General features: G+C 36.7%; 1 protein-coding gene across 2 annotated transcripts in view; it reads right to left on the bottom strand.

Annotated features, from left to right (window-relative positions):
• Dpyd (dihydropyrimidine dehydrogenase) overlaps positions 1-18,571 on the bottom strand; it is a 763,700-nt gene that overhangs the window by 97,922 nt on the left and 647,207 nt on the right. For both annotated transcript variants that reach the window (XM_005357199.2, XM_013350051.1), the window contains exon 20: positions 8,047-8,226. In XM_005357199.2, the coding sequence (XP_005357256.1) occupies positions 8,047-8,226 (180 nt within the window). The remainder of the gene's footprint in view (positions 1-8,046; positions 8,227-18,571) is intronic.

The raw sequence follows: 18,571 nt of genomic DNA, 5'->3' as shown, positions 1-18,571 counted from the left end.
TGGTAGACCAGGCTGGCCTCGAACTCACAGAGATCCGCCTGCCTCTGCCTCCTGAGTGCTGGGATTACAGGCGTGCGCCACCACCGCCCGGCCAGGTCATGTATTCTTAGGGGTCTCTATGAACTACTGATTGAACAGGTTGTGCTGTTTCCAGTTAAATCAGCATATACTGTAGAACGTGATATATGCTTTTTTTTCTGATTCAAATTTCTCATGAAAATCAAGTGTTCAGACTATTTTCCCCTTTCTGTGATCTGAGTTTTCATGTTGTAAACTATCCCTTGCTGGGTAGAAGTTATTTTGTAATGAAAGAGCATTAGTGTTTTTCTTGTAAATTTTGCATATGGTTCAAAAATTTTTACTTGCCTTTAAAACCAAAGACATAATATTTTTTCCTTCCTTCCTTCCTTCCTTCCTTCCTTCCTTCCTTCCTTCCTTCCTTCCTTCTTTCCTCCCTTCCTTTATTTTGTTATTTACTTTGTTTTCTTCAAAAACTTACAGGCACTCAGGTTCAGTTGCCAACACCCACATGATAGCTGTAGTTCCAGAGAGTCTGGCTCCTTCTGATATGCATGGGCAAGGCACACACATAATAGATATATACACATGCATGTAAAACACACTTACACTAAAATAGAATATCAATTAAAAACTTAAAACTTGTATTATAGTCCCATCAGTTAGGATACATGTCTTGTCCTCAGCTCAGTTTTATAGTTGACCTAAATTTGTTCTAGAATCTAAATTTTATTGGATCTTTATTTTCATAAATACAATATGTTTAAATATGTGTGTGCGAGTGATAAGTTTTATTAAACAAATTCTTGGTCAGATTGCACTTTCTCTACTACATTTTTCCATGCCCTTTTATTGAATATCAATTCAGTGTGTATGTGTAGGTCTGTTTCTGATCTTTCTATGGGTCCCCTTGATATATTTGTTTATATGAACACCAAAACTTGCTTGCTTGACTGCACATTTAAAAAGCTCCTAAAAGGCCAGGAAGGCAGAGAGTCAAAATCTTCTAACTTTGCCATACTTTGTGAATTATTTTGGTTATTCTAGCTCTCTCAAATCCAATGTACATTTTGAAATCAACCTGTCAACTTTAAAAACATATGTTAAAATTTTGAGTGCTATCATAATGTTCAGACAGATCAATCTGAAAACCCTGACATCTCTCCACATTTTGTCAGTAATTTAAGACTTCTTCAGTTTCCCTCTATCAGCTCATTGTCATAATCACTGGTCTGAAAGCTAATGTATTTTAATTTGGTCTAAAGTGGTTTATAGTTCTTGCCATGTTTGTGTCATTTCAAATTTGATTTCTACTGGTTTTTATTCCAGCTATTCATATAAAAATGTAACTGACTTCTGTATATTGTTTTTGTGCCTTGAAACTTTGCCAAGGTCACTTATCATTTTATATTTATATATCAATTTATATCATTTCTATATTCCATTTGGCATTTTTATGTCAACAGTCTTTATATTGAAAACAGTTTTAGCACTTCCTTTAAAACTAGATATCATTCATTTCTTTTATTGTTCTCTTCAAATATTCATTTCACTTCTACTATCATGGAATAGAGTAAAAAGAATTCCTGATCAGTTGTTGATTCTAAAAGAAGCCAGTTATTCTTCCAATGTTAAGCACTATGTTCAGTGCTGAATATCTGTAGATTATCTAGGGTTATCGTTAAGAAAGGATGTTGGGTTTTGTCAAATAATTTTTTGGGAGTCTAATAACTTCTATCCAATACAATAAAACTGCTACGTTTCAGTTTATAAAAAAATAAAAAGACAGATTAAGCAGATAATTTATGGAAAAAAGTATATAGATGGCAAAGACATCCAAGAGAATGGCTCTATTAATTATCAGAAATAAAAATTAAGGTAATAATACTGACATTAATATATATATATTAAAAATAGCCAAACTAAAATGACTTAGAATATCAAATATTGTATTGAATGCAAAGCTAAATTTGCATATTCACAAGTTGCTAAAGTGTAAAATGTTTTAACTACTTTGAAAATATGCACAAAAGTTTCACGTACACCATATAGTCACTTTTTGGCTATGCGCTTAGATGCCTACATACTATCTAAGATATATAGAAATATGTAAGCACAAAAACAAGTTGTACAAGGATAAATTTCAAATACCAAGAAAGATGATGTTTTAAATTAATAAGCAAATTAGAGCATATTTATAAATCAGAATGTTCTGACTTATAAATCAGAATTTGCTAACAATCAACACCTCAGTGAATGAGAGTTGTCATACACAGATCCTCCAACACACATTCTGTAGATTTCTGTTTAAATGAAAAAAGCACATCACAAAGTAATCTTGATGCATAGAAACTAGATGGTGTTTGATTCTGGTGGTGATTAGGAAGAGATGATGGCTAGGGAACACATACAATCATTTCTAGGTTTGGTTATACTCTACACTGTAGCTGAAACAGAGTCATGGTAAATGTATCTACTCATTTATTAAATACTCTATTTAATATCTATGTATTTTTTACATGCAGATTTTATACCAGTGGAAGAAAATTGAAGTAGAAAAAGTAAATAATATAAATAAAACAAATATATGTTTTAAGACTAAGGACTGACTAAAAGGGCTTGTGGTCATTAGGCAAGCTCTTTCCCACTGAGCTATAATCACAGTTCAAATGATGTAAAACATTAAAGCTGCAGCTTACGAAACAGTCCTGTCTTCTGGTGGCTACCATCACTAGAACTTCTGTTGTGGCTATGCTATTGACTTAATATATATATGGACACTTTCTTCTGTTTGGAATCCTGACAGTCATCACCATAGAAGATTACCAGACCCTCCTCATGATGATCTGATTCTGTGCTACTCTTGATTTTTAAACAACAGAAGAATGTAGGTGGTCATGCGCCTCTGTCTTTGGTTTTTACCTTCAAAAGAAAGCTTTGTCCCCAAAGTTGCTCTAGAGGCTCCATGGCAGCATTTCTGATATTATCCTAATGAGAGTTCCTTAATGAGTACAGATTAGGTTCACTTATTAATATCACTGATATGTATTTCATCATGCTTTAATACCTGCTGAAAGTAATTTGGCACGTTTACTCTTTCCTTATGAATGCCTGCTATTCCTGAAAGACCAAGCTGGAATCTTAATTACAAATTGGCTTTCTCTTTTTCTTCTAAATAAGAATACCACAGATAATTTGTGTAGTTTAATTCTATAAACATGTAGCATTGCTCTAGGTGCTTGGAAACTCAATGAAAAAAGCAGATCTGATATACAGTTTTAAAAGGCTTATAATGAGTTGCAGCAATGGGCAAGGAGATACAGGACTAGAAGATAGATTAAGATGGCTAATTATGTGAGCAAACGTCTCTAGAAGGAGAGAGGAAGTGATTTGATTTTCCCATTGAAAACAGAAACCCTTAAATGGCTTTATGAAGGAAATGAAACTCAAGGTATATATTAAAACAAGTGAGTAATCACTGTATTTATCTAGCATTTGAATCATTGTGGTGGTTTGAATAAAACTAGTCCTTATAGGTTCGTAGGGAGTGGCACTATTAGGAGGTGTGGCCTTGTTAAACGAAGTGTGTCACTGGGGGGTGGCTATAGAATTTCAAATGCTTAAGCCAAGCCCAGTGTCTCTCTCTTCCTGCTGCCTGACGATACAGATGTAGAACTCTTTGGCTACTTCTCCAGCACTATGTCTGTCTGCATGCTGCACGTATGGACTAAACCTCTGAACCTACCTGTAAGCCCAGCCCAATTAAATGTTTTCCTTTATAAGAGTTGCCTTGGTCATGGTGTCTCTTCACAGCAATAGAAACTCTAACTAAGACAACCACTCTGCCACTGTCCTACATGATGGACACTGTTATAGACACTGGTATATAGATCTGGACCTTCAAGAAGTTTGGCACATTCACCAAGTCGAGAAAGTGTAACACTTGCTTATTAGCCTACTTCATTATGTCTCTGGCTTCTTTCCAGCTCATTTTACTAAAGTGGACTCATAAAAAGAAACTTATGGGTTTGTCTTTATTACTTTTTCATTGCTGTGACTGAAGTGCCCCGACAGAAGAAACTTAAAGGAGAAAAGGCTTGTTTGGACTGAAGGCATCAGTGGGTACACTCTGTCATGGCAGGGAAGGCATGGTGGAAGAAGCAGGGGACTGGATGATCAAGCAGTTTCCACACTCAGTGTCTTCACCACTGTTCTCTGGCTGTGAAGAGACTCTAGGACCAAGGCCATTCTTATCAAAGAAAGCATTTAACTGGGGACTTGCTTACAGTTTCAGATATTTACTCCATAATCTTGGCAGGAAGCATGGCCCACACATGGAGCTGGAAAAGTAGTTGAGGATAACATACTGATCCACAGGCCCAGAGTGAGAGACTGGGCCTGGCATGGGCTTTTGAAACCTCAAAGTCTACCGCTGGAGACACACTTTCTCTAATAAGACCAATAACTCCCCAATACAGACACACCTCCTAATCTCTCTAAAACTTCCAAATATTTCTACTCCCTGGTGACGCAGAATTCTGACATATAAACCTATGGGTGACATTCTCATTCAAAGCCACCACATTTCGGAAACAGAGAGTGCATAGAAAATGTAACTATGATATAAAGCTCCAAGGCTGTCCCCCAGTGATTCACTTCCCCCAGTGAGTCTCTATAGCCTACATGTTCCACAATCTTCCTTAATAATGCCACTAGGTGAAGACTAGTGTCCAAGCACATGAGCCTGTAGAGGGCATTTTACATTCAAAAAAACAAATTTCAAGGTTGTTTTCTTGCCTGTTCTTTATAATGTAATAGATAGAGGGATAGCCTGATAAGCCTGGTGACTATCTGTTCTACATTCTGGCCCCACGCTGCATTCCCACATTAACCCAGTTGCAGAATCAACAATCATTAAGCCTGTCCTAAGATAGAAAGATAGATAAGATGGGGGCTGTATATCACATTTAATGATGTCAGATTCCCCTCTGTATGCTGTGAATATGTTTTATTACCATTGGTTAATAAAGAAGCTGCTTTGATTAATGGCTTAACAGACTATAGCCAGGCAAGAAATCTGAACAGAGATATAGAGAGAGATTAGGTAGAGCCATGGAGATGCCAGGTAGCTGCCAAAGGAGAAGTGCGCCGGAAATTTACCAGTAGGCTGCAAACTTATGGTGATACACAGATTAATAGAAATGGGTTAACTTAAGATGTAAGAGCTAGGTAGAATACACACCTGAGTCACAGGCCAAGCAGTGTTACACTTAATACAGTTTCTGTGGGATTATTTGGGTTTGGGCAGCTGGGAAACACAAGAGCAGCTTCCACTTACAAGTTAACAGATGTAAAATTGCAGTTGTATGATACCTCCTGGGACTCAGATCCTAGGGGGGAAAAGTAGTTCTTGTATAGAAGTCAGAACCTTATATGAGAAGATGGTAATATTTAAGTTTTCCCCGTTGGAAGAAAAAGCTGTTTCAGAGAAAAGGAACAGCATGTGAGATGCATCAAGCCCTAATTAGGTTGAAATCCTGGTCTTTAACTGTTTCCCTTCCCTGGCACATTAGGGCTTGCTCAGTAATTCTGCTCTCCCTCCTCCAATGAACTGAACAGTAGGGATATTTAGTTCTATGCTCTTCTGATCAGAAACGTTGTTGCCCAATTATTAGACTGTCTGATTTCTCTCATGGTTCCAAAAAAAATAACCCCATCATTTTTCTTATTTCTCATGCCCCTAAATGCCAAATACTAACACTGAGTTTACCAATTCCTTGAAAAAATAGTACACGTCACTTAGCCAACTTCTTTGATTAGCTAAGATCTCATAGGTTCACTTTTTCCATCATCAGACTCTGCATTGCTATTGTTTTTTCTTTCTCTTTTCAGGGTGTACTCTAATTTAATCTAGCATGGTTTATGAAAGTTTAAGGAGAATATCACTTGTCCTTTTCAAATGAGACCCAACTAATTCTGATGGGTATTTCTGAGTAGGATCTACAAGCTTCTCATTTTCTCTGCAGCATGAAAACACTGTAGGGTAAGGTGTCATAAATAGCAGGTTACAATGTATCAAGAGGTTGATCTCCCTCTCTCTCTCCCTTTCTCTCTCTCCCTTTCTCTCTCTCCCTTTCTCTCTCTCCCTTTCTCTCTCTCTCTCTCTCTCTCTCTCTCTCACACACACACACACACACACACATACACACACACACACACACACACACACACTAAGAAGAATTAGACAGGAAGCCAGCTAAAATGTATGAGTCCAGAGTTTTTAGATTCACTACTCAGGATGCTAACCTTCAGGCAATGCCTCCTGTTGTTTCAGTCATACCAACTTACACCAGAGAACCCAGGGTCTATTACTAGACCATTTGCTTGTTTCTCATTTTATCCGAGAAATGATCTAGCAATCTTTTTTTTTTTTTTTAAATTGAGAATACTGAAAATTACACTAATGATCTTGCTGAAGGCTGGTCTTACCAAACTAAAGTACAAATCTGTTTCTAGACTATTAGAAAATTCTATTTCCATTTATGTCACAGACACAGATGCCCTCTTCCTGATCCATCATTCCTTTGAATATGGAAATGGGGAGATGAGGGCGAATACTCTTTAAAAGACAGAACATCATAGCACAGAGAAGCTGCTTACATTTCAGTTCAAATGACACACACCCGAGTTTATAGATGGTTATAAACTACCATGTCAGAAACAATTTCCTTGAGGTAGATATTTTTACATTGAATGTGTGTAATGCCATCTATGATTTTTTTAGTTATAAACAACCTTAGGGTATTGCTGATCATTGATAAAGGCAAGAACACTCCCTGAATACTGAAGACTCAGTCTATGATAATATGATTAGTTACACTAATAATGCTGCTTAGGCACTGTCTTCTAATTACAATATTATAAATATTAATGTCACAGCCTTTCTGTTTGATTGCCACTCATGGAGTCATTCATCATGATATTTTCCTGGAACCCACTTTGTAGATTTTCTTTTTTTTTCCCTCTTTCTCATTACTGAACTTGCAATCACACATATTATTCTTCAAGATTTTTTTTTTTTTATTTTTGGCTATCTGTTAGTTTAAGGGCAGTGATATTTCTCAGGAACACTGCCCAGCTACGTGTTGTATCCCTCAGTCTTGCTGAGCCTCTCACCATCATCCAAGGCGGCACACCCATGGTTTTTGTTTTCCATTCTTTTTCATGTGACCTGTTTCAAGTTAAAACTCATGTGAATTATTAAATGCTTTCTTAAAGAATCTTTTCATACCACCCCCTCTCTCTCTTTAAAGTTAATTATTGATGTAGTGACAAGCTGAAAAGACTAAGAATTATAATTTTTTTTCTCCCTCATTCAGGACTCAAGAAATATCTTCTGACAATGGTTGTCTATTTAGAATAATACAAAGGAAACACAAAGGCGAAACGCTGAAGGTTGTTTTAGAAGAGAGTTGCTCAAATCACTGTATTATACAAGATGTAAATGTAGTGTATATTTCTCAGCAAATAGAGAGAAAGTTAGGCTGCAACCTTTGGAGCCCAGGTTTAACCACATGGCAAAGGCAGTTACAAAAGACACTGATTAGATTTTAATTTTAAAAATGGCATCATATTATTCAGGACTCCAGTGATTTGATTGTCTTGGAGATAGAAAACTAATGTTATAATCGCCAGAGCTTGTTAAAAAAATAAAGAAATCTCATGTTCCACACTGGAAAGAATGCTAGTCATCGGTATAGTCAACAAGAACTCATAGGCATTTCATATTGCAGACTTCTATCTTTTTCTTTCATATGACCTTGTGTTTTATCAGAAGGTAACTCAGAGATCTTTTCTATAGCCGCAATCAAGCTTGCTTCAGAGCAATTGTACTGTAAAAGCAAATCAAGATCAAACAGGCACTGTCTTTGGTACCTTTGGGGAGGTATGGCAAAGCAAATAACCTGAAAGAGAAAATGAACCCAAGCAGAGTTCTCCATTATAAATACAAGAGAAAGCAGCACATACCTGTCCTGTGAGCTCAGCAATACGTGGAACTGGTTTCCCTTTCTGATGACTCAGAGTGGCTGGACTCTGCCCATCCCAGTCCGCTAATTCTTCAATGCTCTTCAGATAAAGCAGGGCTTTGAGGCCAGTGCAGTAATCTTCAATCACTGTGAAGTCCTGATTCTGAATAGCACTACATACCTATAGGAAGGAGGAATAGCAGGCGAACATCAGACCAAGAATCCTCTCTTCAGACAGACATAACTTTCAGTTATTTGACAAGTGTTCATATGTCTTATCTGTTGTCAGCATCGCAGAACAATAGCTGGATGTGGACAGGAGTGAGAAGCACGTGGGGAGAGGCCCTGAAGATGCAGAGGAACCTCTAGAAGTATTGAACCCTTTCTTCAAAGTTGTGTGCCAACATTTTTACAGGTGTGCATATGCATCACAAAACATAGGAAATTATATATGGTAAATTTGTGCCAGTGACTGAACGCCAGATATATCTCCATACAGATATTAAACATCAGCCTAGGGTTGAATTTTGGTATGACATAGACACCAGGTTTCTTGCTTTGCCTCTTTTGACTATACTGCCAATGAACTGTTCTCAAGGCTCGAAGTGGTAAAAATGGCCTTTCTGGTGTTGGTGTCAAACTTTTCGACATTTACACAGATTTTTTCTTGACAAGCCCATGCTTGAGAAACATATAGCTGAATTACAGAACGAAAACAAAAATTTGAACACAAAAGTAATCTCCTAATGCTTTATGTTCATGTCGGACATAATTCACAGCTATCCTGGGCTGCATGTGGGCTGTGCCCACTCACTAGTGCTTTTTTAGCACGATGTTTTTTGCTGCTTTTGCGGTCTTTTCCTGTCTATATGCAGGTAGCAGTCAACCATTTCAATTTCTTAATTGTTACCTTTTCAGGGAGGTTCTGGGATCCCAGAGTAGGTTAGGCCTCCCTTTACATACAGTTATCTTTGATTTATAATTAATGTATGATTATATGCTTGGCAGCTCAGTCAGCTTCATAGAGGCTTAACAAAGGAAAATTGTATTTATTTCGGTCACTATATTATTTTCAGCAACTACCACATAATTTGACCTTACTATGCACTCAGTGAATTGAATTAGCGGTCATTAGGAAAACTTTTAAGTGAACACATGTCATAAAATACAAATAAGCCACCCTAGAGTTACAGAAGAAATAGAAATCAACAACCTTCCTAACCTATATCAAAGGCACCCAGTAAACCAATCATCCAACTGAAACTAAGAAAACCCATTTCGCTTCTATTCTATGTTTCCTGGCGCTGACGAATATGTATGGACCGTTGGTTCTAGTGCACCCTACCACATCTGCACATATTCATGTTGTACATATAAAACGGGATAATTTCCCCACTCTGCAGTGCACTCTAAATCAACTCTAGATGATTTTCTGTACCCACAATAGTGTAAATACTGTGTGAACTCTTCTGGGGTTTTTTAATTGGAAAAAAAAAACAGTCTATCCATGCCCAGGACATCTGTGAAGTATGCCCCCAGGTGAAGTATTTGCTAGTTTTATCCTTTATCAATAAAAAAATCAGGAGTCAGATATTGAGGTAAGAACCTGAATGGTGAAGCCACCAGTGAACTCCTTTCTCTTCTGTTCCTCCATCCCTAAAGGCCAAGATCCTCTTTCAGGCCTGCCTTACTACTTCCTATCTCTTATTTCTCCTCAGTTCTCCAAAAACTCTACAGCTAATTTTGGTCAGCTAGTGGCTAGCTCTACTCTCTGACTCAAAGCAAACTTTATTGTCTAAATGTGATCAAAATATCACACAACACAATTGTAATTATTTCCATATATTTGCAGTCTCTGATCAGTTTCAATAGTTGGTAGAGAATCTATGGCATGAAGGGTGAGCTATGGCTATCAAGGTACTGGCAATGGTAGAAGGGATTTAGGTTAAATATGAATTAAACTTCACCCATATGGGTGAATGAATAAGGTTCTATTTCAAGGTTTTCTAATGTCTTCTATGCCACTGACTAAATAAACTTTATTTTAATATCTATGCCTGGTAATACCACTTGGTAATTAGAAATATTAGTAAGTTGGTTTGGAGAAATTATTAAAATATAAAGCTATCCAGAATGGGGGATTAAGAAGGGAGAAGAAGTAAAAGAAAGAAAGGGGGAGCTGTACTAGAGGAGGAAAAAGGAAAAGAGAGGGGAGGGGAGGAGAGGGTAAGGCAGGGCAGGGCAGGGCAGGACAGAACAGGACAGGAAAGAGAATCTACTTAGCTAAGAGTCCAGTGTCTATGATGCCTGTGTAAAAGGCAGCCAAGCATGGACTCTTCTGGACAAGTTGAAGCTTAAAAGGAAGGCTAAGGAAGTAGGTCATGTAGGGCAGTAAGCAGGAAAGATGTGAGGGGCTTAAGTCAAGTGTTGCAGAAAGCTTGCTGGAAACCCAAAGCTGAGAAGTGATCCCTAGATTTAGCAATCCAAACAACACTAGAGGTGCTTGCATGCGTAGGGAAGAGGCTCTGTCCAGGCCAGAGAGTACTTTGTTTGTGAGGTTAAAGAATGGATGAGGAATGAGAACTTAAGGTATAAGGACATCCTGAACTTGTAGGACTTTTAGCTTCTGTTAGGGCAAAAAGAGAGACCTAGGGAATATTGTTTTCATTGCTCTGTACTTTATATTTTAAGTTATGGTTTATGAGGATGTAGGCTTTATTTTCATAATAGGACAGAATGACTTCTATGCACTGAACTTAGTTAAGATGCCCTGAATGACAGTGAGATAAGACAAAAACCAATGAAATATTTAACACGAAAGGAGTTAAAAATAGGCCCGGTTCTCTGGTCAACAGCTTTTAATTATATCATTTAGTCCTCAAAATAACTCTAACAAGAAGACTTATATTTTAACCATATTTTTATAGATAAGGAAATGGGACCTTAGAAAGGTCAAATTAGGAACTGAAGGTCCATGAGCTGTGGATGCTTACTCATTGCCACGCAGGACTGATGGCTCTAGAGGACTCATGAACACATATGGTTCAAATCTGCACAGGGCTCACATGGTCAAAGGTGAGGTAGACATAAACAAAGGAAAAGTCATTTTAAAGTAATAATAATCATCATCATTCCTAAACAGTTTCAACAAACATGTTTAGTAACATTTGATCTTCAAACCCAGTATGGCTACATTAAAAATAAAATTCATGATGATGGCTAAAAATAATCAAATTTTCATTCGTCTTCTATATTGCACAAGAAGAGTGAAAATAATGATAAATCAAACCCACAAAAAGAAGAAATAAGAGCTCCTAATTTCCAGTATTAAAATGTGATTTATTTCTATTAGCTAGGGAAAAATATAAGACTCTACTTCTTAGGCATAGTATTAATAAACTTTCTCAACACTGATAACATTTTTGTTTTTAGAAAAATTTTGAGCACCTCATAATTTCCTTCACAGGTTTTCTTGTGATTTTTTTTTTAGCTGTAGAAAGCAACTAATACTTTCTAACACCTTTGATCATGCTAAGAGTATAAATTTATAGTATATGCTTTTACTATGTGTGTCCTAGCACACACACACAAACACATAAGAAATGTGATTTTTTGCAATAACAAAACAAACCTCAACATATAAAAAAAAAATGGAATAACCCCATGTATCTTATTGGATCACCATGGCTTAAAAGTTGAATTCAACAACAAAACTAACTCCAGAAAGCTCACAAACACATGGAAATTAAACAATATTCATCTGAATCATCAATGGATTGAGGAAAAAATAAAGAAATAAATTAAGACTTCCTAAAATTCAGTGAAAATGACCACACAACATACCAAACTTATAGGGCACAATGAAAGCAGTGTTAAGAGGAAAGTTCATAGCACTAAATGCCTACATAAAGAAGCTGGAAAAATCCCACACTAGTGAATTAACACAACATTTGAAAACTTTCGAACAAAAAGAAGCAAACTCACGCAAGAGAACTAGAAGGCAGGAAGTAATCAAATTGAGAACTGAAATCAACAAAAAAGAAACAAAGAAACCAATACAAAGAATCAATGAGACAAAGACTTGGTTCTTTGAGAAAATCAACAAATCTTTATTCAAACTAACCAAAAGGTAGAGAGGGAATAACCAAATTAACAAAATCAGAAATGAAAAGAAGGACATAACAGAAATGGAGGAAATCCAGAGAATCATAAGGTCATATTTCAAAAACCTGTACTCCACAAAATTGGAAAGGTTAAAGGAAATGGACAACTTTTTGGGTAAATATCACTTACCAAAATTAACTCAAGACCAAATAAGCAAATTAAACAGACCTACAACTGCTAAAGAACTAGAAATAGTCATCAAATTCTCCCAACCAAAAGAAGTGTAACCAGAAAAAGCAATCTACATATTCAGTGCAATGCCCATCAAAATCCCAGCAAAATTCTTCACAGACCTTGAGAAAACAGTACTCAACTTCATATGGAATAGCAAAAGAAACCCTCATGATAGCTAAAACAATCCTGTACAATCATCAAAATCCCTGAATTCAAACTCTAATACAGAGCTACAGTACTGAAAACCGCCTGGTATTGATATAAAAACAGACAGGAAGACCAATGGAATTTAATCGAAGACCCAGATATTAATCGACACACTTATGAACACCTGATTTTAGACAAAGAAGCAAAAAAATGTAAAATGGAAGAAAAGCATCTTCAACAAATGATGCTGCTATAACTGGATATCAGATGTAGAAGAATTAAAATAGAACCATATTTATCACCATGCACAAAACTCAAGTCTTAATGGATTAAAGACCTCAACATAAAGCCAGCCACACTGAACCTCATAGAAGAGAAAGTGGGAAGTACACTTGAATGCATTGGCACAGGAGACCATTTCTTAAATATAACCCCAGTAGTATAGACACTGAGAGAAACAATAAATGGGACCTCCTGAAACTGAAAAGCCTCTGTAAAGCAAAGGACATGGTCAATAAGGCAAAATGGAAGCCAACACAAGAACTGGCCTGGGTCTGAAAAAAGCATGGGATAAAACCGGACTTGCTGAACATAGCGGACAATGAGGACTACTGAGAACTCAAGAACAATGGCAATGGGTTGTTGATCCTACTGCACGTACTGGCTTTGGGGGAGCCTAGGCAGTTTGGATGTTCACCTTACTAGACCTGGATGGAGGTGGGCGGTCCTTGGACTTCCCACAGGTCAGGGAACCCTGATTGCTCTTCAAGCTGATGAGGGAGAGGGACTTGATCGGGGGAGGGGGAGGGAAATGGGAGGCAGTGGCGGGGAGGAGGCAGAAATCCTTAATAAATAAAAAAAATAAAAATAAAAAGAAAAAAAAGAAAAAAAAAGAAAAAAAAGAACTGAAATTTGAAGAGAAAAAAAATTATACTCTAGCAAGTGGTGGGTGTCAGAGGCAGCAGTGGAGTCTGTAGGCAGGTGGAAGGAACCACTTGCACGTACACACATACATAAAGCAATGTCCACACTGTGTATCTTAGTTCTTAATTGATCTATTTCAGTTTTACTGTCTAATAGATTGAATGTACAATTTTTCTTGAGGGATTTTCTGATACTAGGAATTATTACATATTGATATTCTCTTTAAAACTTTTAGGTTTAGGCTATAGCTCCGTGGTAAGCATTTGCTCGGCATGAACAAAATTCTGGTGTATTAAAATAAAACTTAATACACATGAGCTCATCTGGAGAGCTCATTAAAATAAAGATTATGTAGGTTCTTAGTGGGATACTGGAATTAGGTCATTAGTGGCAAGTTTCGAGGATGCTGTTGGACCACACTTAGACTAGTTTGGAGTACTGGTAAAGGTTAATATCATCTACACCTAAAATACCGTCTGCAAAACTGATTTCTTCCCAACATTATTTTCTTATTTTCCCTCTATTAGCCTTATTAAAATCTTCACAGCCTTTAAAAGAAATGTTATTTATAAGACTCTGTGACTGAAGAGACAAGAATAGTTTTCTGATTACATAATACTACAAGAAAATAAAAGCTAGGATTTACAATTAGGAACTGAGCTTCATCTGTAGAATGTGACCCCAGAAACTGGAAGTGCTCAGAAAGGTGCCTGTCATGTCAAATTCACATTCCATGGAGGGCAAATGATGGAAATGCCAATGGACAGCTGCTAAGTCGAAATGGGTGTATTTTATATGGCATCTTTTAATTGTTTGTTTAGCAGCTTTGATTAATGACTGATCATATGTTTGTTTAGTATAATTGGTAGCTTCTTAGTGGCTAAGGCTGGTGTATCCTTCTTCACAGCAGGGTGTTAGGTATGATTATGATAATGAACACTGTCCTATCAATTACTTTTATAAGTGTGAGTATACCTATATTGAACTGTTTTAAATAGGGATTTTAAGATCCTCAATGGGACCAGAACCATGTGGGTATGTGGTAGGCTGGTACTGGTTGCCTATGTAATGTGGTTTGAGCATGTGATAACCTGTTAATAAGTAATGAAACCCACCTAAACACTGAATATCAAATCAAATTCACAAGATTAGTAAGAGCCAGAACCAACAACAGGACTCAGAAGTCCTGACTTCTGCAGATATTCTTGTGGGTCCTTATTTAGAAAAACTTTTGTCTTTAATGTGACAGAGGTTTTACATATGCAGAACAGCGCTTATTAATACTTTTCATCAGAAGTATCTCATTGCAAAATAATTGCAAGTGTGTTGATCAGCAATGGTATAAACCCACAGATATTTATCTCTTAATAGTCTCCATATGTGTATGACCCATTTGAATAATTAATACCAAAACACAGAACAGACCTTTGTTGTGCTGGGGAGGTAGTGCAATATTCAATTCCACTTTTTCCTATCTACTGGTTAAGAACATCAGATTTCCAGGGGCATACACTTAGTAATTCCTCACTAAGAGTTGAGCTCTGACCAGCACTGACAAATATACTTTTAAAAATGGTGAATAATACATATTGTGTAAGTAATAATCTGAATAACAATATCGCCCTGTAAGCTTCCGATACTAAATAAACATGGCATTGCTTACTAGAATTCATGAATAAAACCACCAAATTATAAATTTATGAAAATATAGGTAAAAAGACAGCCCCTGGAGATACATATTATTTAGTGAGCTGGATGGAGATGTATTTGTATATTCACATAAAACCAGAGCTCTTCGTTGTTCTATTGAATTAGTTTCCATTTGTTGGAGCTGTACAACATCAAAGTCCTGATGTCCCTCTATATTGCATTTAGCAGTAATGTAGCAGACGATGTGAAGAAATCAAAGTGAGAGTTTCTAAGTAGATTCCTGGCAATTGAGACAGCAGGCTCTTTCATCTGCTCAGTAACTGTGGTAGTGCATTGATTTAAACTCCTTCTGAGATCTCAAATGCTTTTATATTCTCAGGTCTCTCAAGCAGCACCCCCCCCCCCACGTGATAAAATTTTAGCATTCAGCAGAATACCATCTTGTTTCCCCCAAAAGGAGAAGGCTTATTTCAGCTTTGCTACGAAACTGCTCTGGATCACTAAGTAAAATAGTTGTCCAAATGTCACTCTTTTAAGAAATCTGGTTTTGCATTACTTTTCTATGTTCTGACAACAGTAAACTGAACTGGAAAGAAAAGAACAACAAATAGCCCCCATGGATGTGGCTTTTCAAAGGTTTAACTCAGGATAAAAAGCCTGATAGAAAAGCAGTTCTATTAAATATTTTTAATGTGTTTTGAAGTCGTGACTCATTAATAAATCCTGTTGTTTAGGTGCGACTTATCGTGTTTTATTTCAGGATATCCTGTTTATTTATTTATTTTGTCACTCACTTTGTTTATCTTCTTATTTAGCCTCTTAAATTGTAGCACATCTGACAAATTCAAAGCAGATGAATTCCCTCCTGCCCAATCAAGAAAGGGCTTTTTGGAGCTTACATAACCATTTTTCAATGTCAGTGTGTGGATATTCTTTGTCTAATTAATTTTCTAATCCAAGTTCAACTAAAGTGAGGGATGAAGAGAATAAAGTGTTTTTAAAATATAGCTTACTGAGATCTAAACCACATTTGGCCAATTAGAATAACATTAGCAGTTCTCCAAGGCATGACAGGTAACACGTTACCAATTCAACTACCCGTCTGAAGGGCCTACAGAAGGGCTGAACTTTGGGGTTGATGTGAATTCACTGAGGATGGCCTGGGCTGATTACTCAAGGCCTCTCCTCTGCAGGGGAAGACTCCCCTGCCCCTCCCCTTATATCTGTCCTTTACAAATTGAGCTCTTCTTGGAATCAGATCTCAATAATAGCCTGAATGAAAAAATAATAATAAAAAAGTCATATAGAGACACAAAACCTCTAGCCTTTCATGTAAGGCTAGAGGTAAATTGGGCAAGCCCAGCTCAACATGTGGAGTCAAAGAATGGTGACTGCTCTTTTGCATCGTTAAAGACAGTGCTGTTGATGGCTCTGCCTCCCTATGGACATAAATACAGTTCTCAAAAGCATAGGATGGCCCCAGAGTTCATAAGCCAACAGGCTCCGGGGAACACCATTCTTTGGTCATGGCTGTGGCTGCAGCTGGTGGAAGCTTGACCAATTTGCTCCATAGGCAGTAGAAATTTCTTGTAAAAGAATTTCTCATCTGCCTGGGTCAGATTTTAGTGTAGCATCATTTGCCACATTTATCTTCCTTCACTTTTCAGGGATAGGCGGTGATGAGTGGGTCTGCCTGGAGCACTGAGCGTGCTCAGCCCTTCTCGTAATGAAAGTAGAGAAAAAAAAAAAAAGGAAACCACACATCCAAACAATAGCTATAGCTATCATATGACTAAAGTCTGAAAAAGACGCCCCTTTTCAGCAGAATCAGTCGGCACAGCTGGGGAGGCTGGATTTGTCATATTGTTTATTAAAACACCACACAGAGTGTTGATCACTGAAGGAAAATGAAGATAGCAACAGAGGGTCTGGAGAGATGGATCAGTGGTGAGGAGCACTTGCTGCTCTTGCAGAAGACCTGGGTTCTTTTCCCACAACCCATATGGTGCCTTACAATCATCTCTAATCCCGTTTTCTGAGGATCCAACATTCTTTTCTGATCTCCATAGACACTGTATGTCTGTAACACACATACATACAAACAGACAAAACATTTCTATGTGTAAAATAAAAATAAAGAAATCTTTAAAATAAAATGATATCAAGACAGTGTTAGTAAAGGAACAACATTATTCTCTCATCACTCATAGTAAAAGGACATATCCACCAAATTAAAAAGTATATCAGAATCCACATAAACTCACATTGAATACTTTTCTTTTGAATTGAATTATTTTTAGCTTCTATATACTTCATGGTAACTCTTTAATCTTAATTTATTTTCTTAATCCTTAATTATTATTTAAATCCACTGACATATTCCCAAATGTTAAGAATCAATTCCACTTATTCCACATCTTCTTGATATTCAAACTTCTATTAACCATAGTCATACTGGACAAATTTTTATTTAGGGTTCCCAGTCTGGAGACAAATTATGACATCAATTGTTATTAGATTTTATTTCCTTTAAGGGTAACTGAAAGGGATTTGTACCTCAGAATTCTCTGAAGATAATATTAGCAATTGCTGAACTCATAGTATCAAATCCAACATATGTAATAATTTAAACTAATCCACACACATATCGGTACATATGTTAAGACAGTCAAAATATTTTTACATTTACTATATGGCTGTATATTTTGATGGATATAAAATATACTACCATAGATAAATTGGGGTCATATAGGCTAAGGGAAACTTTAGTCTTTTGCATCTGGATTCCTTAACATTTGGAATTCTGTATTGCACGCATATCCAAGTCAGTCCAGTTTTCTCTTGTCACTGAGAATCATATTTCATTTTACATAGCACTTTATCTTTAAGAATTTCTATGTAAGTCTCTCTTAGTGTCCTCCGTGTTGTCTAAGTTCTCTGGGATTGTGTTTTGTAGGATGGTTTTCTTTGCTATACATACATAGATCTAATCTACATGGGAAGTAGAAAAAGACAAGATCTCCTGGGTAAATTGGGAGCATGGGGATCTGGGGGAGGGTTAAAGGGGAGAGGGGAGAGGCAGGGAAGAGAGCAGAGAAAAATGTAGAGCTCAATAAAAATCAATAAAAAGAATTTCAAGTTCTTGCCTTAAATAAGTTATATTTACTTCCTCAACTTACTCCAAGCAATCCAAGCTAACTGTCCAAATTTATTATTCTGTACACTTGTGTAAATACTGACACTTAAAATGCCCTGTTCTCCTCTAATGCATGTCATTAAAACCACCGCAATTGTGCAGCAGGGCTTTTCTCTCTGCTTTTGCTAGATATGCAGACATTGCTATTTAAAGCATTATTTTGCATTCTGACCATGGGATAAATTCTCAGACTCACCATTTTACTAAAGAATTTTTATTTATTTATTTATTTATTTATTTATTTATTTATTTATTTGTTTATTTATTTGTT

The sequence above is a fragment of the Microtus ochrogaster genome, chromosome 21 (genome assembly GCF_000317375.1).
Source record: "Microtus ochrogaster isolate Prairie Vole_2 chromosome 21, MicOch1.0, whole genome shotgun sequence".
NCBI lineage: Eukaryota > Metazoa > Chordata > Mammalia > Rodentia > Cricetidae > Microtus > Microtus ochrogaster.
This window is presented reverse-complemented; position numbering and strand designations above follow the sequence as displayed.